The following is a 26,006-nucleotide window of genomic DNA, read 5'->3' on the forward strand; positions in this document are numbered from 1 at the left end:
CTGGCTGGCCTCACGTGACCGCGGCGCGCCCGGCTCCTCCCGCCCGCTCACGTGACACGGCGGCGCAGGCGCGGTTGAGGCCGTGGCGCCGGGAGCGCGGCCTGGAGCCTCCATTGCCGTCCGTACCGCTGCACAACGGGCACCCGCGGCCCGGACACGGAATCCCAGGATGTCAGGGCTTGGAAAGGACCTGGGAAGTTCATCCAGTGCAGTCCCCCCATGGAGCAGGAACACCCAGGTGAGGTTCCACAGGAAGGTGTCCAGGCGGGTTTGAATGTCTGCAGAGAAGGAGACTCCACAACCCCCCTGGGCAGCCTGGGCCAGGCTCTGACACCCTCACCATGAAGAAGTTTCTTCTCATATTCAAGTGGAACCTCCTGTGTTCCAGTTTGTACCCATTGCCCCTTGTCCTATCATTGGTTGTCACCGAGAAGAGCCTGGCTCCATCCTCCTGACACTCACCCTTTCCATACTTATAACCATGAATGAGTCCCCCCTCAGTCTCCTCTTCTCCAGCTCCAGAGCCCCAGCTCCCTCAGCCTTTCCTCACACGGGAGATGCTCCACTCCCTTCAGCATCTTGGTGGCTGCGCTGGGCTCTCTCCAGCAGTTCCCTGTCCTTCTGGAACTGAGGGGCCACAACTGGACACAATATTCCAGGTGTACCTTGCAGCGGGCTGGGTGAGGGGTGTAGCACAGGCGCCCTGCACAGCACCGCGACTCAGCTCCCCCACCCGAGGCCATTGAACGCAACCTATAGATCATCGAGCATAACCCATAAATCATCAGATATAACTATAGATCATCGGATATAACCTACAGATCATTGGATGTAACCTGGTATTGCTGCTCAACGCACCGCAGTGCTAAACGGTGCTCAAACCAAGCTGGACCTGCTGGTCAAATGTGTTTTCACCTTCACCCCAGCAAAAGCTGGGAAGAAACCAGCAATTAAAATCCCTGAGAAAAGTAAAGGCAGCAACTTCATGCACTCTGCTGTATCAAAAAGCAAGATAGTTTTGTATTTTCAGGGATTCAAGCTCACTCCGATATTTATAGAGTCTACATACACCTCTCATCTATTTCCTGACAAATTCTGATCACACAAGAATCATGAGAAAAGTCCCATTTCAGCATCAGCGCAGAGCAGGATGGGGACAGTGCCTGCCCCTGTGGAGCATCTCCTGCTCCACAGCTCATCCGAGTCCTTTGAAACTCTCAAAGGCCTCAGAGAGAAGCAACTTACTTGGAGAGATTCAAGACACAAAAATACTTCTGTGAAAAAAAAGGGGGAATCTCAACAGAAAATAGAAACTTTGTCTTCAGATGGGCAGCAGAAGCCAGAGGTGAAGTGAACTCTGCAGTGGGAATGCACGTGGGGTTCATTTAAGCACCTGAGGTTTATTTAAGTGCAAACATCTGGCCAAACAGACAACTATTTAATAGAAAAATGTATAATAAACAACTGTATAACAGACAACATTTTGGATTTGTCCGTTATCCATAATTGGCCTTGACAGGAACAACTGCGACCACCTAAAATATGATTCAATTATTCCGAGTTTTTACATTATTTCATATACTTCAGCAGACACGGGGCAAAGAGGAAACCTAAAAGAGCCAGACAAGTTTCCAGGTATGTTTATTAGACCAGGAATGCCACTGTACAAGTGGTAATCAAGGAACGAATGCCTTCGTGTGATGATTTCTTCAGTGAAAGTTTAGACCAGTTCATGCCAAGCAAAGGCTGTTACTCCCTCCATTCTTTTGGAGTGACTCTGCCAACAGGCGACAGGCCCCACTCCATTCCAATACCTGTAAACACCTGTAGGAGGATAAAAAAATCGAGATTATTAACTCTGAAATCAAAGAAACCTTCTGACAGAGGGCTATTTCTGTTGCTTTCAGTTTCGATTCATTGTATTAGAACATGACATCTCATTCCTATTCTAATAAAGCAAGTAGAATATACTTATATTGAATAATATTTAACTACTTCACTTTTCTATTTCAAAATACCTATCTTTAGAACAAAGAATCTGGAATATAAAGCACTGTCACCATACTGCTATTTCTATCTACAAATTTTTCTGCTAAAAGCTGAGGTGTCTCAAGTAAAATAGAGAACAGTTGTGCTTCTACTACATTTTAAAATTAAGCAACGGATTGACACAGAAATTTAAGTAACAAGTCAAAACCTGAACTAACGCAACTTTAATCTCTATCACATTACTATTCACTTATCTAAAGGGCTCCTAAATTCTGACCACTTAGGTTATTTCAAACAAATAAGCCTTTGTGAAACTGAACAGCTTGTGAGATTTACAGCTCAAGTGACAACAGAGTGGGGAAAAAAAGGATGACTTACATATCCCCAGACAGCAGCAAAAACTGCGGCTCCACCAAGGAGCACCAGGTTCCCGTATTGATCGTGGAAGTTGGGCTCATGTTTGCGATGAGCTTGTCTAACCGCAGTGCGCTGAACTCCACGAGCTAATGAATGTTAAAGAGAAGTATGGATATCAACTAAAATATACCTCAAAAACATTCAAAATCCTCATCTCCCACCAACAGAGAGGCAAGCGTAAGCACTACAAGTCTTTAAGCAAAGCTAAAAAACATCTTCAAGGTTGAGAGCTTTGGAATGATTCCAAAACACGGGATATACAGAACACCATGCATTTTGTTTCAGCTCTCCCTCTCCAGAAGGTTATTCCTGAAGTCTAATTCCAGTAAGGAATTCCTCCAGGTTACCATTTTCATCAATTGAGGCCCTCAGCGTGGAAGCTCAAGTACGCTTTTAAGCATTATTATCTAATAAAATATTTTATTAATCAAAAGTTTCAGAATTCTATATGTAAACACCTACGCTGTCAGTAGGTGTAACCTGCTATAAGCACTTTCAGGATGAAGCTCGTCCTTTATGGGGTTGAAGACAATAGGTACGGTCACACCTTTGTTACAGCTTCAGGATTTTTGATGGGAGGAGAGGGATGTGAAGTGAAAGAATCTGTGGGCCTTGGCATGAGGTAAATGGCAGGAGGATATTTTCAGATGACAGTGTATGAAGTACGTCATCAATGTACACTACGCTTATTAAAAAACCAGAGTGAAAACTCAGACCACCAGCTTCGAAACACAAACCATTTAGTAGCGGCATACGGTGCATTTGATGAGACAGCACACAAAGACAGACATTATAAAATACAATCTTTTCGTTTCAGGTCAATGATTCCCATTTACCCAAACATGACTAGAGAAGATGTATGATGATACTCATAATGCTGCTACATCCCCGGCATGCTCTGTGAGGCTGCACAAGTGGTTTTCTGTTTTGTTTTGTTCTTTTTTTAAACAAGAAAAAAAGAAGCTTGAATATCTACCAAAAGCACCACTGCTAAGTACTTTTATTCTAGGTGTGAGAGGCCGGGTGAAGCTCTGAGGGGTCTGCCACTGAACTCTGGCACCCTGCCCTTGAGTCGGTGACCAGCCCCTCATCACCTCGGCTCACGACACCCGGACGTGCCTTCAGGTGCTATCAGGGGGGAAAAGCACCGAGGGAGGGAACCCAAGGTCAGCTCAAGTAAAAGCAACTAGAAGAGGCAGGAAAAAAAAAAGCAAGCAGTAAAAGAAGGCCGGCGAGAGCCGCCCGCAGCCCCTCAGCTGCCCTCACCACCCCCCTGCCCAGGCACTGCCCTCACAGGGAAGGAACCGGGGGAGACCCCCCTGCCAAACCGCCGACACAGCCCCGGCGGTTCCGTGCTCCAGAGACCCTCCTCCCTGCTTACCGGTGAGGCTCAGAGCGGCCCTGGCCACCGGGAACATGCTGACGAGGGGAGCGCCACCGGTACCCTTGGCGAGCGGTGAAAAACAAAATGGTCGCGCCGGAAGCGGCCGGCGCGCCGCGCTACGCAGGGGAGTGGAGCGCTGTGGGTAATGTAGGCGCGGAGTGACGGGAAAGGTGCCGCCTCCGTGTGGCTGAGCGGGACCGGGGGACGCTCCGGAGCCGGGAGAGAGAGATGGCGGCTTCGCTTCGGTTTGCAGGCTCTGGAGCGCTCCCCGGGAGCGGCTGAGGAGAGCGGGACGGACGGGCGAGGCATGAGGAAAGAGCTAAGAACCTCACGGTAGAGGTTATAAGCGCAGTGTCAGGATGGCCGAGTGGTCTAAGGCGCCAGACTCAAGGCGTTCCGCGCCTTCCCGCGGCGGGTTGGGTGTTCTGGTCTCCGTATGGAGGCGTGGGTTCGAATCCCACTTCTGACACCACTTTTTGTCCCTTCTTTCTTTTTCCGTTTAGAATTATAAATTTATCAACAGCTCAAAGAGCTACAGCCAGAGATTTTAGTGACAACAGAAACTACAGCGACCCCCCGGGGCGCCAGAAACAGTTTCCATAGTTTAGACGTCCTCGAATAAACGAAAGGAAATGAACGGAGGAAAGCAGGAGTACAGCCGCGGTTCTGTGTGCCGGTTGCGCTCCAGAGCCCGTAACCCGCTACACGCCGGCTGCAGATTTCCCGAGTGCGTTTACAACTTCAACAGTCTCTCTCAACGTGACCCAGAAATACAAATGCGTTTGTAAAGTTAAACTAGCGTACGCCTTCGGGGAGCTAAGGATTAAGTTCCTTGGCGTTCTACCCTAGATTCCTATTTTCGTTTTTTGGGGGTTTACCGACGTCAGGCCCGGCCCCGCCACGCCGCGGTGCCGGGACCTCGGGCGGTCTGTGCTCACTGTAGCTGAGCAGCAGCTGCAATGTTTAAAAGAGCCGCAGGCGCTGCAGAAAGCCGGGGGGGTATCCCCAGCGTAAGGGGCTGCGGCAGCGGGACAGCGGCGACACGTCCCGACCGCGGGCAGCCAACGGACCCGCTGCCCCCGCTCCTGCCTGGGGTCCCCGCGGCACAGCCTGCCCCGGCTGGGACTGCGCCAATAGCGCGCCTCCAGCTTGCCTCGCTCTTATAGGCTGTCCGCAGCCCGGGCTGGGGACAGTTTCAACGAATCGCGAGTCGCAGGCCGGCGCCGCCGCCAATAGGAAGCGTGTGGGCGGGGCCGCAGTGCTGGTGGGTCGGTCACTGCCAATGGGCGCGGGCCGGCGGAGCGGGGCGGTCATGGCGGCGTTGCCGGTGCTGGCGCTGCTGCTGCTGCTGGCGGCCTGGGGCGGGCCGGGCGCCGCGGGGCAGAAGCGCAAGGAGGTGAGAGGCCGCCGGGACCGCGCCCGCCGCTCTGCCCGGGGCGGCCCGTGGGCGCTGGCCTGCGCTGAGCTCGTACGGCGGCGGAGGGCGGGACGGGGCCCGTCAGGCCGCAGGCGGTGGGCCCGGCCTTTGGCTTGGCCGCGGGCGCGCATGGGGAGCAGTGGGCTCGTTAGGATCACACCGCTCTGATTTATGTTCATGTAGGAAACAATTATTCTGCCAATATAAGGCTCAGGCAGGATCTCTCAGCAAAGCAATTTTTTTAATAACGATATTGCAACACCGGGTTTTCTACCTAAAGGCAGGCACGCTGAATAGAGCAAAAAGCCCCTGCTTATATCCCCCCAAAATCCCGGCCGCAGTCTCCCTTCCCTGTTCTCCATTGGTTGGGTACTTTAGGATTTACAGACTACCCCAACACATACAATACCCTTCTCCTTATCAATGTGGATTCCTGGTACTTTGGCTACACTTCCCCCTAAATTAACTTGTAAATACAGATATATACAGGTATCAGTATATATTCTGGGAAGAGACTGTGTTTTACATTATGGATTCATAGTCCGATGTCTCTTGGTCCTTCCCCCCCTGCTGGGGTCAGGCACCAGGTCCTCACTTATGTAAAAACAACATTTCTTCGTTAAACGTTCCTTACCTTTTATTTTTGAATGTTTTTAATCCCAGGTTCTTCTGTTGCTGTGTAAGAGCGTGTGTGCCTGGGTGTGGGGTTGGGAGGGTGAGCCGACTGTCCTGTCATCACTGAAGTGCCGCTTATTCCCACATGCTTGACTCCCGGGGTTCGAAAAGATCCCTCGGTATATCCGTGTGTCAGTTGTAAGTCAAAGAAGAGCAGTTTATTATTTACCCTAAAAAACGTATCTGAAGAAGTGTTAATATGAGTGGGGAAGTAGCTCGTGATAAGTGCAACACTTGGAGGTTTGTCACTTACCAAATACTTCTTTGTATATTGATATAGAATTGATTGGCTCATTTTTAAAGAAGAGCTTAGTGAGCGCTCCCGGTTTCTCCAAATACGCACCGAATGAGGTTGTTCCCAGCAATTAGATCCTGAGCTCACTTCCATCTCTAGCGTTGATTCCACTTCCACCAGGTTTTGAATCCGACACGGTGTGTGATGCTCAGTGTTGAATAAATCCTGTGGCGTGACTTGGGGCAGTCTGTACGTCTGAAAGCAACCTTACAATTAGCAACCTGACAAAACACTAGTGAGCTGGAGGTCCTCACCGGTGTGGATAATACTAAGTGCTTAAAGTGTGTATAATACTTAAGTGGTGAATGTAAATTAATAATATTAACATGACTGTCAAAAGGATCTGTAAATGCCTTCAAAAGTCTTAATGTGTCTTAATGAGCGTGTTCTTTTGAAATACAGCGCAGCTGTTTATTACATCAAATCTAAAAACCTTCCAGGATTCTCCTGTGAGACCCGGTGCAGGGGAACCCAAACCAACAGTGTTTCTCTGACTTTATTTTCAGATGGTGCTATCAGAAAAAGTGAACCAGCTGATGGAGTGGGCGAGCAAAAGATCCGTTATTCGAATGAATGGAGACAAATTTCGACGCCTCGTGAAGGCACCACCCAGAAATTATTCGGTGATTGTGATGTTCACTGCTCTTCAGCCTCACAGACAATGTGTTGTGTGCAAGTATGGGCTTAATTTAGTCCTAAATTAGAACTTCAAAGTCCTCTTATGCTTTGTAGGGAATTAAATTTAAGAGTAGGATAAACTTTCATGTACATGGGAGGAATATAGTAGGGCACGTTATAGTAGGATTGTCTTTGAAATTAAATGTGTGGCAATATCTGTGTAATATGTCTGTGAGAAAACAACATAGTCCTTAATTATTTGTTTCCCTCCTAAAGTAATTGCTGCTTTGCAGAACCGATATTCACACTGACAGGTTTCTGCAGAAAGACAGGGTGAAAACTCAGCTTTTCCTGCCTTGAGCTGCTGAAGAAATGTTTGTAGAATTACTGCTGGCCGTGCAGTCTAGAAGGTGCTGTTCATTACATGCTGATGGGCACTTATTTATTTACGAGTATAATATGCTGGATCCTTAACCATATTATACCTTTCACGTATTAATCCAGAGGTGGTAGAGGTCTGTAAATAGGGTTTTTTCCCTAGTTAGTTGAAGTCAATTGGTTTCTTGTCCCCTGACATAGAAAAGAGGGCCCACCTGTCCTTGTTTGGTGTGGACTAGTAAATCCTGCGCTGCCGGCTTCCGTGTCAGGTTTCACTTAGAAATCACCACTGCTTGTGTTTATGGACTCAACGGAACTCGCTGTTGGGTTTAAACAAGCGGTGCCAGGCGGGGTGTGTGGGACACACCGGTGACGTGTGCTGGACGGTGTGACGCGGCGTCTCGCTCTCTGTGCTTCACAGACAAGCCGATGAGGAATACCAGATCCTGGCAAACTCCTGGCGGTACTCCAGCGCGTTCACCAACAAGATTTTCTTTGCTATGGTGGATTTTGATGAAGGCTCAGATGTATTTCAGATGGTAACGTCTTTTTTTTAACTCGGGTTTTGGGGACTGGGGGCAAGAAAGTAAAGGTGTGCACAAAATTTAGCGTTACAATGATTAAAGAGATAATTGGGAGGTTGAAAGCTGCCACTCTCAGAAGAAATGAGGAGAGCAGAGGGCAGTAGCATGTTGGTGGTAATGGTAACAGAACTGACAAATCTGGGAGAGGCATAAGGAGCGAACTGGCCCCTCTGGCTTCTTCTGTCTCCTGTAATAACATACAGTGTAATTTTTACTGGAGCGCCTTTTTCCGGATTGATTTAGTGACAATGTTGTAAGATACAACCAGAACAGAACTGTGTGTTACTAAGTAGACTTTTCACATGGATTTTCTCACTACAGCTAAACATGAATTCTGCTCCGACCTTCATTAACTTTCCTGCTAAGGGGAAGCCCAAGCGGGGGGACACGTACGAGCTCCAGGTGCGCGGCTTCGCGGCCGAGCAGCTCGCTCGCTGGGTGGCCGACAGAACCGACGTCAACGTGAGTACGCGCGCACCTTCCCCAGCACGCGCGCCCCCGTAGCGCGAAATTCCAGCTGTGAAATGTGTCAGTTGTGTTCCGTGCCTAACGCTCTGCTCACACATACGCTAAATAGTTCTCGTCTACAACGTGGTTTGGGCACGTGACTACTCTTGACGTTTCCTTACCTTCTGTGTTCTAATATTTTCATGGAATCACAGGATCCCAGGTTGGAAGGGACCTCCAAGATCATCTGTTCCAGCCTTTCATGGCAAAAGCCCGGTCTAGACAAGCTGGGCAAGCACCCTGAATCTTAACAGTGTCCAACACCGGGGAATCCACCACGTCCCTGGGGAGATTATTCCAGTGGCTGATGGGTCTCATTGGGAAGAATTTCCCTCTTGTGTCCAGTTGGAATCTCCCCAGGAGTAACTTGTACCCATTGCCCCTTGTCATTTTTGGTGACTCCTGGGACAAAGGGAGTCTCCAGCCTCTCTGGAGCTACTCTTTAATTATTGGAACGTGGTGATGAGGTCTCCCCTAAGCCTCTTTTCTCCAGGCTGAACAAGCCCAGTTCTGTCAGCCTTTCCTTCCATGGTGGCTTCCCAGTCCTCTGTGGCCCTTCTCTGGACCCTCTCCAGTCTGTCCACATCTTTTGTCTGTAGGAGGGACCAAAACTGAACGCAGCGTACTCACGTTCCTTCTCCCTCTTCTGTTCTTATGGAAGAAAAACTGTCTTTAAATTATTAAGTAGGGTAAAGATGTATAAAACTGAAGTTACAGTAACGAGGGAAGAAGCATTACTTACTTTCCTCGACAGATTTATTATATAGAAAATTCTGGCGGCGTGTGTGTTCGTGGTTTTTTCCACTCTAATCTATTGTGGGTTCTGTTAGCAGGAGTGCGGGCGTAATGTGTAATCCCACGGCGGGGGAAATAACTTAAATATCCTCTGCTTAGATTCGTGTGATTAGGCCACCGAACTATGCCGGCCCATTGATGCTGGGACTGCTGCTGGCTGTCATCGGAGGCCTCGTGTATTTGCGTGGAAGCAATCTGGATTTTCTGTATAACAAAACTGGCTGGGCATTTGCTGCTTTGGTGAGTATTATAACTCCTGTCTGCCTGTTGTTACAAGTTTTGTAGCAGTTCAAGTTTTAAAAGGTTTTGTATTTAAGGATGCTTAAACCTGGCAGAAGGAAATGAGGTGCATTTAATTTTACTTTTTGGTATTCTGATAATATTATTTGATCTCCGTCTTTTCAGCTCAATGCTTGACTAGATGCCTTTCATACAAATAAAATGTGGGATGATTCCTAGCCTAAGATTGTATCCCAAACCTCTACTTTTTGGTATGAAATGAAACTGGGTGAAAAAAAGAAAAAAAATCCTTATTAAATAGTGTTTCCTTTTCAGTGTTTTGTTCTAGCAATGACATCAGGCCAGATGTGGAACCACATCAGAGGCCCACCCTATGCTCATAAGAATCCCCATACAGGACAAGTGGTGAGTCTTCTCTTGCTGATTCCCATTGTAAGTCACGAGGCTCAGCTCTCATGAGCTGCAGAGAGCCAGGCAGATCAGACAGCGGCTGCTGAGTTCAGGGAGGATCTGTCTTCTCTCAAAACACATCTGTAAGAACAGGCGCTGGTTTGGTTTGAAACAGGAGTGTTAGAGCTCCAGACAATATTTGCATTTTGTGACAGTTTGTTTTTATCCTTTTCTTGGCTCAAATAGAAGAAACTGTTTGCAAACATGTACTTTACGACTAAGAAATCACCAAATACTGATCTTAATCCAAACCAAAGCACTTTGTTGTGTAATCGCTGTGTGATAACTCGAACCATTACCTACAATTCCATTTTGATAGGGAAGTCACTCCGACAGTCTTTGGTCCGATGATTCATCAATTCCGGGAGAATGGTGACATTGGTTCTGTGACGTTTGTCCTTACTCTTAGAACATCACTTAGCGTTTTTTTAGGTGCATTGCTTTCTGTGCTCAGAAATAACCCTTTAGGAGATAGAATAAGAAATGCACTTCTTAATCTGATGGTAAACAGTAAATTAACCTTGGTATGTAGCAGCATGTTCAGTTTCTCGTTAGAAACTGCTCCAAGTGCTTTCCATGCACTGAGGCATTTGCCAGGAGCTGGATGGGTGGTACCTGCTGGAATCAGGACTTCAGTTTCTGTGTGAATACCTGGAGTTCAAGGTCTTGCTGTGTGCAGACACTTGGATTATTCCAGTAATCACAGAAAGCTAAGGACATAGGAAAATAATGCTCTAGGGTAAAGAGGACAGCATAGAGAGTAACCAAATGATTTGCTAACAAGTTATTGGGATGGAGAGGTTCCCCCTGCCTTCAGAACTAGGGTGTTTCTTTCATCCTTCCTGTTGTTCCCCATGTCTCCAACATGCCAAAAGAAAAAATAAGTGCTACATGTTGGAGGAAGCATAATAATGATGCTTTTTTGCTTAGGTTCTGAAGGCAGATTCTTTTACATTACCTGATCTGTTCCATTTGTCTGATCTCCTGTGCATCTTCTAACCATTCCTATTTCTTTCCATGTTTTCAACATTTTTCTTACCTGTGACATTTGCTTTCCTCTGTCTTTCACATCTATTGTATCTGTACTGATGAAGACACATGAGAACTTTAAATTGGTAATGGCAAAACAAAGGTGTTTATGTTGGTTCTTACATGCTAAGCAGTCCTAGCGCTGAGCCCGGCAATTTCATGTTTAACCTGGTCTTTTAACCTCACACCCCGATAGATGAAATTGCTTGTGCCCCAACTTCTATCTCCTGAAACAGACGTGCAAGCCCAGTTCCGAGCTTTGTAGCTGCGGTTAATTATGGCAAAGTTGACTCCAGTCTTTTCTGAATTGCATTGCTCTTTGTCTCTTGCAGAACTATATCCATGGAAGCAGCCAAGCGCAATTTGTGGCAGAAACACACATTGTTCTTCTGTTCAGTATCCTTCCTACCGAGGAGCACGTGGTTGGTGACGATTTTTCTGTTGGCTTGTGTTGCTGCCTTTGCTAGGAAAGCGCTTTGTCCCCTCGTGCCGACGCAGAACCTCGCAGAGCCGTTGTGTTGGCAGCTCCGCTTTCCCGTGCCAGGGATCTTTCTGTTGAACAGAAAAACGATGGCTGCTTTCTCACCACCTTCTTCTTGCTTGGTGACTGCAATGAATACAGCGCTATAGACGTGGGTCTTTGTGGAATCGTAAGATTCTTCAGGATAGGCCCTGTTCCTCTCTGCATGTCTCTTATCTTTTCAATCTCACTTACCGAGTTGTTGCTTTGGTGTTGGATTCCTTCCTCTACTACTGATCTGACTTTTATTTCTTTGCCTACCTTCTTTATTTTTAATGTTAGCACCTGTTCATGCGAACAGTTCAGGATTATTCCATTCCACTATTGTGCCATCAAGGAAGGCAAGTGGAAACTTGCAGGTTGAGAGTTTTCGCCTTAGTTGTACGAAAATGTCATAAGAATACTCTAAAATTGGGTTCTTTTCCGTTCCATGTATGTTTTTGATCCATCATCTGTAACATTCCCCATGCAAGTTCTTCTTCCTTCTCTGGTCACCTGTGCCAGCCTGTGCATGCTGTTATGTTTCATTCAGGAGTTTTTGTTTTATTTGATATTTTCTCTCTTCTTGCAGCTTCACAGTCCCAAACGGTTTACATTTTATAGTATACAACTCCACGGAATAGCTGACTTACTGTAGGCACATCATTTCAAAACTTCATTCAAACTACCTGTCCTCTTCCCTGCTGGACATGGTTAATGAGTTTCTTCTGTTGCCACACTGATGTTCTTAAACAGAGTGATTTCTGCTGATTTCTCCCTTTTCTTGTTCTACCTGTTCAAAATCCTGGCTCAGCAAGTGAGCGGAGTAGAACAGTAGCAGGAATGGCTGAGCTCTCTGGGAAGGAATGTTGTTTCGTGACAAGCTGAGATAACAAGCACATTTTAAATGTTACATGAAGGCCTACTCTACTTTCCAGTTTATTTTAAACGTGGTATTTATTTTCTGTTAAAAGTTGACATTGTGAATGCTTTTCAGTTGCTTTTTTCCCCAAAGCTGCTGGTCTGGCTGGGAAGTCTTGAATTTTTCCTAAGAGACTGAACACCCCAGGTATGGGGTGGGAGATGAACTGACGAGATTAGGAACAAGCGTGTTATATTGAGTCTGTTGTATTTTGTTGATTGAGCCTTAAACAGCGTCTGTAGATGGTGGCGTAACTTTAGGAATGGTTCTCCTCCATGAAGCTGCTACTTCTGACATGGATGTGGGCAAAAGAAAAAGTAAGTACTGTCTAAGAGAAGGCATATTCAGTAAAGATTTGTGATACCCTATTGAATGGAAATGTTTTTACACTGTGGGGTTTTGGACTCTGCTCACCTCTCAGCAGAAGTGAATTGTTTAGTTGTTCAGCAGCATTTGGAGTTGCTCAAGAACCTGCAAGATAAACTCAAAGCCCTTTTGGGAGATGGGGAGAAATAAAGATGCTTTGCAGCATTTTGCTAGGGAGGGAGAGAAGGGACTTACTGTCTTACAGTAGTGATATAACAGTGATTCACAGTAGGAGCTGGAAGTAAAATTGGTGTCAATCTAGTTCTTCTCAGTGATTCTAACAGAGGTCTCATCTGACCCAGTCTGTAAACATTACAGGATGCTTTTGAAAAGCCCCATCACTGTGGTGTTCTCAGGGACAGCTGTCACGTTACCCAAACCTTGTTCTGCATCTCTTGCAGTCCTGTGCATTGCTGGCATTGGCCTGGTGGTGTTGTTCTTCAGCTGGCTGCTGTCTATCTTCAGATCTAAATACCACGGCTACCCGTACAGGTACGTCATCGCCTTCCTGTGCGTTGCGATACAGCCACAACAGCGCAGACTCCTTTTGGAGGAAGTGGGAAAACACAGATGAGGACTTAATTCTAGTAGCACGCTGTCTTTTTTGTTTGTGTTGTTTTGTCACCTGCACTGTGTGCTTATGGATGAATCTGTTCCTGCCGACTGGAATGTCCTTGTGTGGCAACATTAATATAAACCAGAATGGAGAAACAGGCAACGGGCCTATTTGCTGAAATCTGATTTGGTGGAAAATACGCTTGGAAATGCCCCACTTGCTTCTCAAAGTGTAGCAATATTGGTCACTATAATCACCAGAAATAACGGTGTTTGGACACCACGATTTTTCAGTCTGGCCAAGGGAAGGATTGTGGTACTCTCCTTTACCTGCCATTACAGCTTCTAAAACATTTCTTTTCACCGTGATATATCAACCAACTTAAACTGAAAACAAGTGTCTCTTTTTTTTCCCAACTTTTCTCATCCTCCCTGTTCGTACATCTTTATTATTAATCCTTATTTATGAGAACAAGGGGGTGCCTGGTGCTTGAAAGCTTTGTACATGTTGAGATTGCTTCTGTGAAGAGTCTAGCACTATTCATTGACTGCTTAAGACATGTTTTTGATCAGTATAGAATTATTGTGTGGTTTTATTAGGTTTTAAGTATTTTGAAGGAACAAATACATATTGAGGACCAGCTTCTTAACCATCTCAGCTTCTGCAAAGAGTTTAATTTGTCTGGAAGGCTGATCCCATAGGCAAATATTGTCCCCTTTCTACAAGAAGTCAGTTCTTAATTAACAATATCTACCTAATAAAACTTTTTATTTCATAAAGACTCTTCTCAAGGTCAGAAGAGAGTTGAACTTCTTCCCTGTTTAATAACTGCTCAGCTTTTATTCTGGGCTATGCAGTGGTCTCCTGTCCTTCTGCTGACGTTGTTGCAGGTGAAACGTGGTTGTCTCACTCACTCTTAAGCGACGTCTTCACTGCTATGTATGTCATCGTTACATCAGGCCCGGCTTCTTGTTCTGATTTTCTCAGCATATGTGAAAGCCAAGCGGAATGCGGCACACCTTCGTTTACTGTAAGATTAATGTTTGTTATTTTGTTCCTGCAGTTTTCTGATGAGTTAAAGGATTCCAGGATCTGTATCACTGGAAAGGCGATGACTCTGGAATTGCATGGAATGGAAGAGCTCAATATGTATGGTTCGTGCTACCTCTCTTTCCACTGAATGAGACAGTTAAACACGGAACCAAAGATGACACGTAGTGCCTTAAACGTAACAAGCAATTTGCTCTGAAGGACACAGAGTATTAAGATGCAATCTCAACTTCATAAGCTTTACATCTTCTTAAAAATCTCTACTTCTGGTGAAATTCCAAATTAATGCTTAGAACCACATTTCTGTAGACTAACTAGAAACAGTATTTGAAATTCAGCCTGATAATCTGTTTTCCATACATTTCTTTTTCCCTCCAGTATTGCTCACTTTATTTGCTGTTTGTGCACAGCAGGTGGCCAGAGCTTCTCTGTCGTGCCTTTTCACAGCTGAGCAAACATCCTCATGCACCTGGAAATCTTTTTCTTCAGTCTGTGTGCAGCCCTTGGAGCACACTCCAAATTCCAGTGTGGAATGTGCCTATTCCGAGAGCTCCGTCTCATTTTGGAGAAGAGCATAGAGTTACTGTGTGATGCAAGAGGCTGCTTCACAGATGAAGGGGGATTTTCTACAGGTAGAACTGAGTTATCAATGCAGTTATTCATTAAAGCTTTCTTTGCCACCTGCTGAAACTGCAAATTTTAAATGTTGGCTCGGAGTGGAAAAGAGGGTCTTATACTGACCAGCACTCACACTCTCAAATATACAAACTGAAGGCACAAAGGTAACCAGCTGTTTGTAGCACGAATTAAGGGTTGCCAACGGGCTTTCAAGTTGCTGCTCGGAGCCCTAACAAACCAATCGGTGTCAGATTTGGGGTCACTAGGTTAAATTCTTGCATTCCTCATTTGCTTTCTCCAAGTTTATATCCTTGGGGAAGACACAGGTATCTGATCCCAGGATAAAGAGTGCTGCCCTGGGAAGGATTTGTCAGCCTTACAGCTGAACACGTGCACTTCTTGCTGTCCCTTGGTGTTCTCTTATCTCACAAAGAGCCTTTGCCTGGAGGATTGCTGAGGGAAGACATTGTGCTCAGTGCGTTGTGTGCAGTTCAGCACCACAGGGAGCCCTTGGGGTGGCCTCGGAGGTTACTGCTCAGAGGAAAACGGGGTCAGACTCTTGTCTCCTGCTTCTGCCTCTCCCCGTCTCAAGAGGTGACGGAATCTGGATGCTTTAGACTGAGGCTCAGAAAGGACTTGATCATTCAAAGTAGAAGGTTATTCTTATGCAATTTTGCTAAATTAACAAATATCTCAAGTGCCTTAACTCCACTACTTTAGTTGTTTGATGTTTCAGCTTGTTGAGGTGCATTTTTCATATGCCATACACAATGACAAGCCTTAGTGGAATGCATCAGTTTTGTGCCTGACTCAATTTTGGACAAGTTTCAATAAAATTTCTTAGTCTAATCCATGCTTCAGTGTCTTTTGAACTTCAAAATAAAACAAAACAAATGAACCTCTTTTCTCCCACCCTTGCTTCAATGTGTAAATATTAATGTCTGGACATAATAAATAACCTGAGTATAGCTGAGTAGACTGGATTAGTAGCACATATATGTTTATGTGGGAAATTACAGCCCCAAATGCCAATACTGGAGATCTCATGTAGCCAACTGATAGCATAAAGGTTGCATGGGTTTTATTTGTCTTTGGCAGCTGTGCTGAGGTGAAAATCTTGGCCCCCTGGAGCACTAGACAGATCCACTGATGGTGTTTCTGGAGCTGGGATCTAGTGAGCGTTGCAGATTTGGCTGAACAATTCTGTGCTGCTGGACCTGTTGCTTCTTTACATGTCCTGTTGGTACGATACTTCCAATAAACTAGCTTGGTTGTGCTTCAGTTAGCAGTGCGGGTGAAAGGAGCTCGGATGGCTCTGGTGGAACGAGCGGCAGGGAGGCAGATGCTTGTTCTTGTGCAGCAGCCTTGTCTTGCAGCGAGGGCTGCTCTTCAACTCTTTGCATTGATTTGTGTTGCTTTTCTACAATAAATACCAGCGTTACGTACGTACAGAGACCTCTCTCATAAATCCTCTTTAAATTTGAGTTCAACATCATCTTTAAAATCAGTTTGTATTCCACCTTGTCTGACCACAACGCTATTGCTGCGGGCAGCATTTCACATGGTCAAAAGCAGCTCAGGTACTGTTGTATTACGCACCCTTCTGTCACTTCAGAGCGTTGATGGTTATGCCAGGTACACCGGACTGGAAGGGTCAGGTCTCATTCTGTTAGAGCAGGATTGTTTCGGCTTATGGGGAAGCATTTATCAAAACAGAAGGAGCTTAGAAGCTGAAGTAGTTCCCATGAGGAAAGCATCAGTACTGAATCTTGGCACTGTGGCTTTGCAGATGCACAAACATTTGTAAAGCTATCAGTGACATCCACACACACAGACGTGTAATTCCAACAGTATCTTTGTACAAATTAAACCTTAAGATCAAACTACCATACAGCATATGGTTGCTACAGAAAAAGCTTGACAGGCAAAGGTTGTCTAAAAGTAGTCTTACAATTTCTTTGTTCGGGTTTGGGCTGGGTTTTTTCAGATAAAGATTAATGAACGATTCCAAGGAACAAGTCCCTTCACTTGGAATGCTGTGCTACTCAATCCAAACTATTTGGATTTTATCCAAACCACAGAAATAAAGCATTGACATGAACTTCAAAGGAGGAGTGGTTTTTATGTTACAGACTTACATTTCCCATATAACTCTCGTGTATATTCTTTCCAAAAGCAAAACGATATTAGATGTGTGAATACACACACCAAAGTACGAACACCAAAGAGGAATTCATATTGTGGCACACAGAGACCTTCATGAATAAGTATTAAACCCAGTAGCAACATTAATTTCTTTTGGTTTGTTTTAATAAATCAAATAGAGTGTGTACTGGTTGGAAGCTTTAAAAAGGCGTGAAGCTGCAAACCCCCTGGGACTGAACTGAACTAGATGGCGAGAAGACAAAAATCAGCCACTGAAATTCAACACGCTTTTTCCGTCAGTAGTATGTTGTACAGCACCTCTATTACTAATGCAGGGCAAAGTGGCCATTTAGTCTCTGTAGTCCATTCAATCACTGCACACAAAAGGTAACAAGATAGATTCAGTTACAATATTAAACCCAGTCTTCAGAAGGAACAAGCTCAGGTATCAATGACCTGCTTCTCAGTTAGGATCAGAAAGGCAAAGCTTGTTTAGAGAGATTTAACTTCTTCAGCCTGGGGGAACATTGAAAGAGCAATTTCTGGATTTGTTTTCAACATACACACAAAATCTGTTCTGGCCCTGTGATTCAGTTTTCCCAGTGCTCCTAACCCTTGGCACTGCACCAACTGTCACAGCCTTGCTCAGGAGAATTATAAAAGTACCTGTTTGCAAAGCCTCACCAAAACCCGCACCTTCAAACACAGCAAGAACTTTACAACATCTCTGGCATTAACTGTTTCTAGAACAACCTCTGTTTCCACACAAACGCTTATCTTGCATTAGCATCCTTGTCTTTTCATTGCCAGCAACTAAAAGCTGCTATCTACACTAAGTGCTCAGCAGTAATTCAATGTTTTAAACAGCAAAATACAGTGAATAAAACAGAGTTATCACATGAACCATTCCTTATGTGTTTCATTTCTTCTTAGCAGAGAAACAGCAGAGGCACAACAGTATGTTCTCAACGAAAGTATTTACAGTCCGAGGATGTGGCATAAGTTGTGTCTGAGTCCACGCAGGGATTTTTGGACAGCAGCCTGCACTTCAGTGCATTTCAGAGGAGGGAAACATCACTTTGGGGTTGTTACTCTAGCCAGTTCAACACCATTTACTGCTTGGCAGTGCTTTGGGTGAAGCCATTCGCTATAGGGCTATTATTGCAGAGAGTTTTTCACTGCAGCACCAACAGAGCGCCCAGGCAGCCCGTTCCGCAGCGCCCCAGCGCCGTGCCGCAAGCACAACACGGAACTCATGCCTAATGCAAGCAGGAAATATAAAGAAGCCATAAATTATTTCTTGCATTTTTAATATAAGAAAAAAATATGAAAACATCTAACAATAATAATAAAAAGTAGAACATCAGGTGTTTTGTGTTTTTTTTTTAATCTTACAAGAGATCTGAAACAATTTCAAAACCTTAGAAAATAGATTCAAGCGTGGAAAGTTACTTTACTGATAAAACAGCATTTCTTTATAATGTGCTTTTCTCCAGTCAGGATAAGGAAGCGTATGCATGTCAAAACTAACAGAACAAATCATTCACACTGTCAGAACAAACCACTTTCTCCATTCCAAGAAACAACAGAAGTATTTTAAGCTGATTTGACTGTAGTACACCAAAAGAACAAAGTGACATAAAAACAGTGACTGATAAAGACAATCCAGGGAAAACATACAAAGCAGAAGACCTACCAAGTCTTCAGTAGCCACAATGCAGTATGTGGAAGTGCTGAGCTCGTCAGCTGGCTTTGTTTCACTGTACACGAGTGACTTGCTATCAAACAGCAAAAACTGGTAATATTAACTCCTGTTTACAGATTAGAGCAGAACCATGATCACTTCAGATGCCCCTTGTAAAATTCAGATGTTACAGCAGAGTCAGCAACTGGGAACACTAAACCAGCTGGATGGTTTGGTACCGAACAGAGTAAAAAGTATTTGTACATTCTCTTCTGCCAATTCCAGCACAGCAATTTCACCAAGCAGCACAGAGCATCCCTCACTTCTCCAGCTAGGATGGAAGAGATGGTTTTGTTTGTGTGTTTGTAAAATCACTGATTTAACCTAATAGCTATACTATGACTTAGTATGCTCCATAGAAGTGTTCTGTGAAACAGCATTTTCAGTTACTGGTGGCTTTTTGTTTTAATATTAATTGCAGAAGTCAGATTTAAAAGCAGCCTGCATTCAAATAACATGAAAATAATTGAGAAGAATAACATTCGATTAAAACACTGGATCATATATTCTCAATCTCCCATCCTGCCTATAAAAAGCTTAAAAACTACTATACAAATTAAAACTTAAATAAAAATAGCCAAGAAGTTTTTATTCCCAGGAGAAGTTTCTCAGGTACAGACAGAAGTGTGTGTTCTTATGTCTTCCGAGCTCAGCAAACAAATGCTGTAGCTGTACCCATCACTACATTTCAAATGTCAAAACCCGTTCTGCATATGCAAAGCAGATCTGTAACACTACTTCTATAATTAGCAAATTAAAAAACCAATAAAGCACAGGGGTTTCCTTTCAAACCTGTACAAGAAATACAAACATATAAACCTCGCATATTTCGTTAAAAATAAACAGTAATTAAATGGGGGGGTTGGGAATCCTTTCTTCACTACATACAGAAATAAAAATGTATTTACACTTTTAGAAAAATCTGGACTTCTTGCATTGTTTTGCAGGAATTCATACTCTTCAGGCTGAAAAATAGTTACACAAGAGCTCTGACCATAAAGAGCTTCTCAATAGAGCCACATTGCTAATCCTAACTTACTGATATAAAGACCAGAGTGCCTTAAAAAGAAATCAACCCACCCATTTCACCCAAACATCCCACTATTTGGGACTGTATCACAAACTATAGATATTTTACACAAGTTGGGTATGGCTCATGTTCACAGTTTTCCCGATTTAAGTCATAAAAACAAGCGAGCTGCAGTCGTAACTGCGTTTGTGTTCGGGTCGCTGCTGCCATTGCAACCTGTATTCAGATCAGAGTTACAAGTTCCTCTCACGTGTTTTCAGTTTCAAGCAAGTGTACTCTCCCATATTTAGCTAAATTTTGATTCTTGTTTAACTCAGTATAAAATAGAAACGTACCAGTTTGAAACAAATCTGATACTCAGATTTATTCTTAAATTCCCAAGTTAAGATGGACAGTCTTAACCTGTAGTCTTAAAAACTATTTTAAAGCAGCTGACAGCTTTAAACTGCAAATTTAAAGCAAGACACACAAAAAAACCCAGAATCAATAATTAAAGGTAACATTTTAAACGACAAGAAAACTACAGTAAATACCTGCATGAGAGGAAGATAGTATTCGTGTTCAGAGCTGGTCTTCTAAGTTGAAAACAATCAAAGCACCTGTTGTGAATACAGTACTGAAGAGAAAAATTGGAGGCTTCACAATAAGACCTACTTCCAGTGCCACTTCTTTTTACTACAATGTTTCCTGAAAAGACAGCAGGGATCCAAAACCTGCAAACTCCATACAGGAAAAATAGTCCATACTTCATAGCAACAGAATTAACAGTTAAAGCAAACAGAAATCATGTACGGTCCTATTTCTCACACTGCAAGACTTCAAAAGAAATCAGTTCGAAGTGGTTCACATGTATGTGGCAAGAGCTGTTGGCACAGGAACTCCAAATAATTCAGCATGCCCTACGTATAAATCAACATAAATTAACTACAACCAAAGGCTGAGAAGCTCAAGCCAAAAGGAAACCTGATGAGATTATTCAGTCCTTTTGTACACAAGAAGGTGACATCAGCTTTCCAATAGATTATTTGTGGATAACGCACTCGGGAGCTGTATTTGCTACTTTCACAAACAGTGGAAATCCTTATCAACCCTTCCCAGCCTCTGGCAGCCAAGAGCAGGTAGCTTTGCTAATTCTATCTACATGCCACAAGTATCTTCTCCAAAAAAGGGAAGATGCTACTGTAAAAACAGATCTTTTCAACCTGAAGTAATTACACGTTTGGTCAGAATTGTACATTAACAGGATACGGTGTTCAAACAGAGTTTCAGCATTACATACAAGAAGTCTGGAAGAGGCAGCATAGCTGCATGTAAGGCATTTTAGGAATTATTCCAACACAGCCCACTGCCTTCAGCATTTTATTACGTTCAACTACCATAAGCAACCTCTCACATTTTAAGATTGTTACTACTAAACCCATGGTCATTGGGATCTACCCTGGAACATCTGGAGGCCTTCTGTAACAACAGACGTAACACAAGGAGCGAGCACTTCCCGTGCAGGGAGAAGAGCCGTCCGTACAGCCGTCAACTCATCGCGCGAGAGAGGCCACCTCCCGTGGCCAGGCCGCGCTAACTGGACCAGTCCTGAAAGCGGAAACAGTCACTGGCGATCTTCCACACTGTGTTGGTCGGTGTGGCTTGTGCTGTCAGCAAGAAGTTCTGATTGAAGTAGCGCTGCTTGTCGCCATCAAATTTTACTGTCCCACTTGTCACTACGAGGACCGTGGTCTGGCCTTGAGTAGCTTGCTCTTCACAAGTAGAAAAAGTATAAAGAAAACAACTCAACCAAAGACTAACGGGCAAAGAAGTAGGAAATGTACGTACAAGTTTCATTCAATTATGTTGTACAAGTTATAGGCTAACAACTGGTTACACACTCACAAAAAGTACAGTTTCGTCGCATCACTGCTATACAGACAATAGTGTATTCGATCGCCAACACCGCTTTTTAATGGTTTTTCTGTTTTCATCTCATGTTGTTCATTTTAGAGCACTACAACCAACACCTGAGGTTTTGATTGGAAGAAGTTCTCATTATTTGAGATACACATTTAGCAAGTTGCATACACTTTTCTCCCCGCTATTAGAGATTTTCTCTTTTTCACAGCAGAGCAAAGCAAGCATGATTGACCACAGACTTTTTCCTCACTTATATTCCCAATATATCCATTAAAAGTAATATATTAACTTCTCAATATGTAAGCCTTTCTTTAACAGGTGTCAATCAGAAATCTAAAGAACTTAACACCTATTCTAGATGTCAAGAAATCCCAGTACATACAGGTTAATGAATTGTTTCACATTGCACTGCAGGGCAGTACCAAAGGCTACAGGAGCAGCCTCATGACTCTCAGACATGATCAAGGACAAGGTAACCTGATGAGCCAGACGATTTCAATACATGAAAATACATCACATCTGAATATGATCTTAACAAAAATGTCCTTAAAGTATTTTCGCAGGCACGAGAAAAAGGGTGGAGTTGCTGCACCTCTCGAGTAGTGCTTTATTTTTGCACAACCTGACATTTCAACCCTCAGTATTTTCTCTAAACTTATTCCAAATGAAATACTAAGCACTATTATAGTTGCAGATCACTTTCAACAGGTGTAAAAAGACTGAAAAATGAACAAGTAAATTGTAATACAACCTTACCATGAACGGGTTGGCAGTCCAACACAGTAACCTGGAATTCACTAGATGGCAACATTTCAAAAAATTTACTCAGTTCTTCTTGCCCGGACACTGCATTACCATTCCAAACTAACGTCGCTTTGTCCAAATAAAGTCTTGCTAAAGCCTGTGTGGTTATGAAAATACACATGTAGGGAAAATGTGTAAGCGCAGACAATAGACAACATACAAAAAATATTATTTGAACCCTGATGTTGTGAATTACTGATTTCTTCTGTTACTTTGATAGATAAAATGCTCTCATGAAATATTAGCTCCTTTTAACAATTAGCACTCCTGACCAAGAATGACCAACTGAAACATATTCAGCTTTATAAGTTGCGTAGTGACTCATGTGCCTCCAAATTTAACTACTACTGAGATTGCTTTAACAAAGCTCATGACAGAACTCACGCACAAGGTGAATAGGAAGTAACATGCAACTGTTGATATTTTCACACAATCTGAAAGTTATTAAATGACAACTATAATACATTCAAAATAACAGTCTCCACAGCTCTCTTTTGGTGCAAGTATCAACATGGTCAGTGAAGATTTCAGGGTCAGATAGAGCTGTTTCCACTTTATCCCCAGGCACTCCTGAAGACCCCCAGGTACAGAAGTGATGACTGCTAATAAAGGAAGCTTGGAAAAAAATAAGCTAAATCCTGACCTGAGAGACAAATAAAGCAAGTTTTATCTGTCTGTATTGACCAAATCCTGCGCCTGTAATACAGTGGGACATGAACTGAACTATTATAATGAAGTCTAAGGCACTTTCTGAAAGGGCCCCTTTTACAACAGTGCTGCAGAGTAACAGAAAGAACCCTTGGCAAGAGGAACAGAGGTCTCAACCTGGCCAATACCACACATGGTAACCAACATTCATTCATTTCAAGTGTTATGCAAGTTAGGTTAAAAAAAAAGGCAAAAAATGCAAAGATAGTCCTAACTGTTGTCAAAATATCTACATACCCTTCTTCTTTTATCCATTGTCTCATAATAAATGTTGACAAATTCATCTGCAGCTCTACAAGCTTGATCCACGTAGGTTTTGAAATCCTGGAGAGGAGAAATCATATCAAATTACTTAAAGGGGGCAATTTTATGCAACCTAGTCATCTATGCCATTTCTCCAGCCAGTCCCTTTGGTTGGTCTTTTCCATCCTCACTGAAAGATCATGTCAAATTATGTTGAAATTGATGCCAAATTCCTTTCCTGCTTGCTGGGGGTACCAGCTGTTAGCAAGGTGACAGTTTTAGGATTCATTTTGAATGCAAATGTAATTATTGTGTAATTAAACACAATGTATATTTACAAATGGGCTGCAAGCAGTGTGAACATGTACGTATTAATATTTCTGAAAATTAGCAAGAACCAGCACAGTGCCACCACAGTCCCATTTTTTAAAACACTTCTAAATCTACATATATAAAAGGTAATAATATCTATAACTGGATATATAGATATAAAAAAGAGAGAGAGAACACCACACATGCTGGGTGTACTCCAGTGTCAATCCCTCCAGTGCTATAATATCCACAGTTAAAACCCAAACACTTCTCTTCACACCTCATTATTTCCCTCCCATGTCTCTATTTTTATTCATCCAAAGGTAACAGTCTTTGTTGTCACATCCCTGCACTGCGATCTCCTTCAGTCACTTGTTCCGTTTGTTTGGCCCTTGATCTCTGACAGACCCTGAACTGTGACATCCTGGAAAGCGGTCACTCTGGATTTCCTGTCCATACATCTATAAAACTGCATTTGGCTCTGTTACAGTATTTTGTTTATAATTTTATCATTTATCATTATTCTATCTCAGCATTATATTCTCAGTATTTGCAACTCAATCAGTACTTCACAATTTAACTACTTACATTTTCTTGACCGTTTTTACAGAATATACACCAGAACTACCATGAATTCCTCCACTATTACCACAAGAAACACTTGAGAGAAACCTCCACACTGCAAACTACTTACCAGCCTATCAAACAATCCCTGCTTACCCCACAAAGCCAAATACTCTCATGTTAACAATCTGGACATACAGTTCTTTTGATCTCCCTCTGTAAGGCCATGAGCCTGCTTTTCATCTTCTTATATTCTCCAGCAGCTTCTGAACCCACACACCAATTCCAAACAAACAGGGCAAAGTAGTCTTAAAGACGCTGGATTCCAGCAAGTGCCAAGAGAAACTCTTGGGCACCGGGAGACAAAGAGAATTAGACCTTTTACTAAGGGAGCGGTGATTATAACCCAGCCTGTTACGTGAACTTGGAGCAGACGGTTGTTGCCTCTCCATCAGCACACACAAACTTCTACCCAACAGCCAAACTGACAGAATTGCCATTTAGCTGCCAAACAGACAGAACGGGTGTGAGGGAGCGTTAGAGAAACACCAGGACTTGGGATGAGCTGTTAGGGCACCTGCAATATACATCATACGGAAAATAAGCCTCGTGAGTTTTGATACTCTAGACAAGTTCTTATAGTCATGCTCTGAAATACAATTTAAAATTCTGGGAGCAATGTAGGAAGAAACTTCTGGAGGTCATCTGGTCCAAATCCCTGCTCAAAGCAGAGCCGACTTCAAAGCCTGACCTAACGTCAAAGTTAGACCTGGCTGCACAGGGTCCCATCTCCACTCATGTTCTGAACATCTCTGAGGATGGAGATTTCCCATTCCTTCGAGCTCTGTTCCAACATCCAATCACCTCACGCTGGAATCTTTCTACCTGGCATCAACCGGAGAGCCATAACTAATAAAAACAACCAACCAAAGCAAAAAACACACAAAAAAACCCCAAATCAAAACAAAAATAAACCAAACCCCAAATCCTTGAAGACTCTGACAACAATTCCAAGAAGTTCGCCAAACTACGTGGCCACTGCAGCTGGTGTCTGTGACACAGGGCGCTTCATCACACAAACCCCCGCTCGGCCTCAGGCCTCTGTGGGAGGCTGCAGCGACCTGGGGCGGAGAACCCCGCTCAGCCCCCGCCGGCAGCTCCACCCGGAGCTCTCTGTCGGTCTCCCGGTCCCCCGGGGCTCCTGACAGGCCGGACCCGCCGCTCCCGCCATGGCGGACTCACCACAGAGGCGGCCATGGAGACGCCAGCCGAGGCGCGCGGGCGGGCGGGCAGGCGCCGGATGTGCTCCGCACGCGGGCCCGCCGCTTCCGGCCGCACGGCTGGCCCCACCAGACGCGTTCCGGGCGCTGCCGGAACCCCGCGGGGAACACGGGCCCCAGCGAGCCCGTTCCGGGCGGGCAGCAAAACCGTTCCAGCCGGTTTGCCACGGGCCAGGCCGGCCGGAGAACGGCGGTTTTCTTCCAAAAAAGGCTGAGGAAGCTGAGTCTCTTTAGTTTGGAGGAGACTGAGGGGTGGCCTCGTTAATGTTTATAAATATCTAAAGGGTGAGTGTCAGGAGGATGGAGCCAGGCTCTTCTTGGTGACAACCAATGATAGGACAAGGGGCAGTGGGTGCAAACTGGAACACAGGGGGTTCCATTTAAAGATGAGAAGAAACTTCTTCCCAGTGAGGGTGTCAGAGCCTGGCCCAGGCTGCCCAGGGGGGTTGTGGAGTCTCCTTCTCTGCAGACATTCAAACCCGCCT

General features: G+C 44.3%; 3 protein-coding genes, 1 long non-coding RNA gene and 1 other non-coding gene across 10 annotated transcripts; 3 read left to right on the forward strand and 2 right to left on the reverse strand.

Moving 5' to 3' along the window:
• Positions 1-63: 63 nt before the first annotated feature.
• Positions 64-2,839, forward strand: LOC139828861 (uncharacterized). The gene is made up of 2 exons (XR_011740915.1): positions 64-238; positions 1,031-2,839. It is a non-coding gene; the product is annotated as an uncharacterized lncRNA (long non-coding RNA).
• On the reverse strand, positions 1,625-3,917 carry COX7B (cytochrome c oxidase subunit 7B). The gene is made up of 3 exons (XM_065846642.2): positions 3,788-3,917; positions 2,368-2,492; positions 1,625-1,824 (listed from the first exon to the last, which is right to left on the reverse strand). Exons 1-3 carry the CDS (start codon positions 3,822-3,824, stop codon positions 1,750-1,752), a joined length of 237 nt encoding a protein of 78 aa, XP_065702714.1. The 5' UTR covers positions 3,825-3,917; the 3' UTR covers positions 1,625-1,749.
• Positions 3,918-4,143: 226 nt separating this feature from the next.
• On the forward strand, positions 4,144-4,259 carry TRNAL-CAA (transfer RNA leucine (anticodon CAA)). Its single transcript has 2 exons — positions 4,144-4,181; positions 4,214-4,259. It is a non-coding gene; the product is annotated as a tRNA-Leu (tRNA).
• An 803-nt stretch (positions 4,260-5,062) lies between these two features.
• On the forward strand, positions 5,063-15,638 carry MAGT1 (magnesium transporter 1). Of its 2 annotated transcripts, none has more exons than XM_065846962.2 (10): positions 5,063-5,186; positions 6,684-6,853; positions 7,595-7,712; positions 8,079-8,219; positions 9,159-9,299; positions 9,615-9,704; positions 11,111-11,174; positions 12,442-12,516; positions 12,967-13,057; positions 14,185-15,638. In XM_065846962.2, exons 1-10 carry the CDS (start codon positions 5,073-5,075, stop codon positions 14,198-14,200), a joined length of 1,020 nt encoding a protein of 339 aa, XP_065703034.1. In that variant the 5' UTR covers positions 5,063-5,072; the 3' UTR covers positions 14,201-15,638. The 2 variants fall into 2 exon arrangements, with proteins under 2 accessions (XP_065703034.1, XP_071669710.1); XM_071813609.1 differs by lacking the exon at positions 5,063-5,186 and adding an exon at positions 6,002-6,020.
• Positions 15,639-16,628: 990 nt separating this feature from the next.
• On the reverse strand, positions 16,629-25,992 carry LOC136106576 (NTF2-related export protein 2). Of its 5 annotated transcripts, none has more exons than XR_011740917.1 (4): positions 23,360-23,465; positions 22,367-22,511; positions 20,242-21,459; positions 16,629-18,193 (listed from the first exon to the last, which is right to left on the reverse strand). XR_011740917.1 is itself a non-coding variant. In XM_065846964.2 (4 exons), the coding sequence occupies exons 1-4, from the start codon at positions 25,496-25,498 to the stop codon at positions 21,281-21,283; spliced, it is 426 nt and encodes a 141-aa protein (XP_065703036.1). In that variant the 5' UTR covers positions 25,499-25,992; the 3' UTR covers positions 18,228-21,280. The 5 variants fall into 5 exon arrangements, 3 of the variants coding, with proteins under 3 accessions (XP_065703036.1, XP_071669711.1, XP_065703035.1); XR_011740916.1 differs by lacking the exon at positions 16,629-18,193 and adding an exon at positions 18,228-18,949; XM_065846964.2 differs by lacking the exon at positions 16,629-18,193 and adding an exon at positions 25,484-25,992 and having other exon boundaries at positions 18,228-21,459; positions 23,360-23,446.
• Positions 25,993-26,006: the final 14 nt, after the last annotated feature.

The sequence above is a fragment of the Patagioenas fasciata genome, chromosome 11 (genome assembly GCF_037038585.1).
Source record: "Patagioenas fasciata isolate bPatFas1 chromosome 11, bPatFas1.hap1, whole genome shotgun sequence".
NCBI classification, from domain to species: Eukaryota; Metazoa; Chordata; class Aves; order Columbiformes; family Columbidae; genus Patagioenas; species Patagioenas fasciata.

Excerpts from the sequence above, each read along its gene's own strand:
- COX7B (XM_065846642.2), bottom strand. The coding sequence starts at position 3,824 with ATGTTCCCGGTGGCCAGGGCCGCTCTGAGCCTCACCG. Across the intron at positions 2,493-3,787 it reads GGCCGCTCTGAGCCTCACCG|CTCGTGGAGTTCAGCGCACT; the intron begins GTAAGCAGGGAG and ends AACATTCATTAG. Across the intron at positions 1,825-2,367 it reads TTGCTGCTGTCTGGGGATAT|GTGTTTACAGGTATTGGAAT; the intron begins GTAAGTCATCCT and ends ATCCTCCTACAG.
- MAGT1 (XM_065846962.2), top strand. The coding sequence starts at position 5,073 with ATGGGCGCGGGCCGGCGGAGCGGGGCGGTCATGGCGGCGTTGCCGGTG. Across the intron at positions 6,854-7,594 it reads AGACAATGTGTTGTGTGCAA|ACAAGCCGATGAGGAATACC; the intron begins GTATGGGCTTAA and ends TGTGCTTCACAG. Across the intron at positions 8,220-9,158 it reads CCGACAGAACCGACGTCAAC|ATTCGTGTGATTAGGCCACC; the intron begins GTGAGTACGCGC and ends TCCTCTGCTTAG.
- LOC136106576 (XM_065846963.2), bottom strand. The coding sequence starts at position 23,464 with ATGATTTCTCCTCTCCAGGATTTCAAAACCTACGTGGATCAAGCTTGT. Across the intron at positions 22,512-23,359 it reads CAATGGATAAAAGAAGAAGG|GCTTTAGCAAGACTTTATTT; the intron begins GTATGTAGATAT and ends ATAACCACACAG. Across the intron at positions 21,460-22,366 it reads GGACTGCCAACCCGTTCATG|AGCAAGCTACTCAAGGCCAG; the intron begins GTAAGGTTGTAT and ends CTACTTGTGAAG.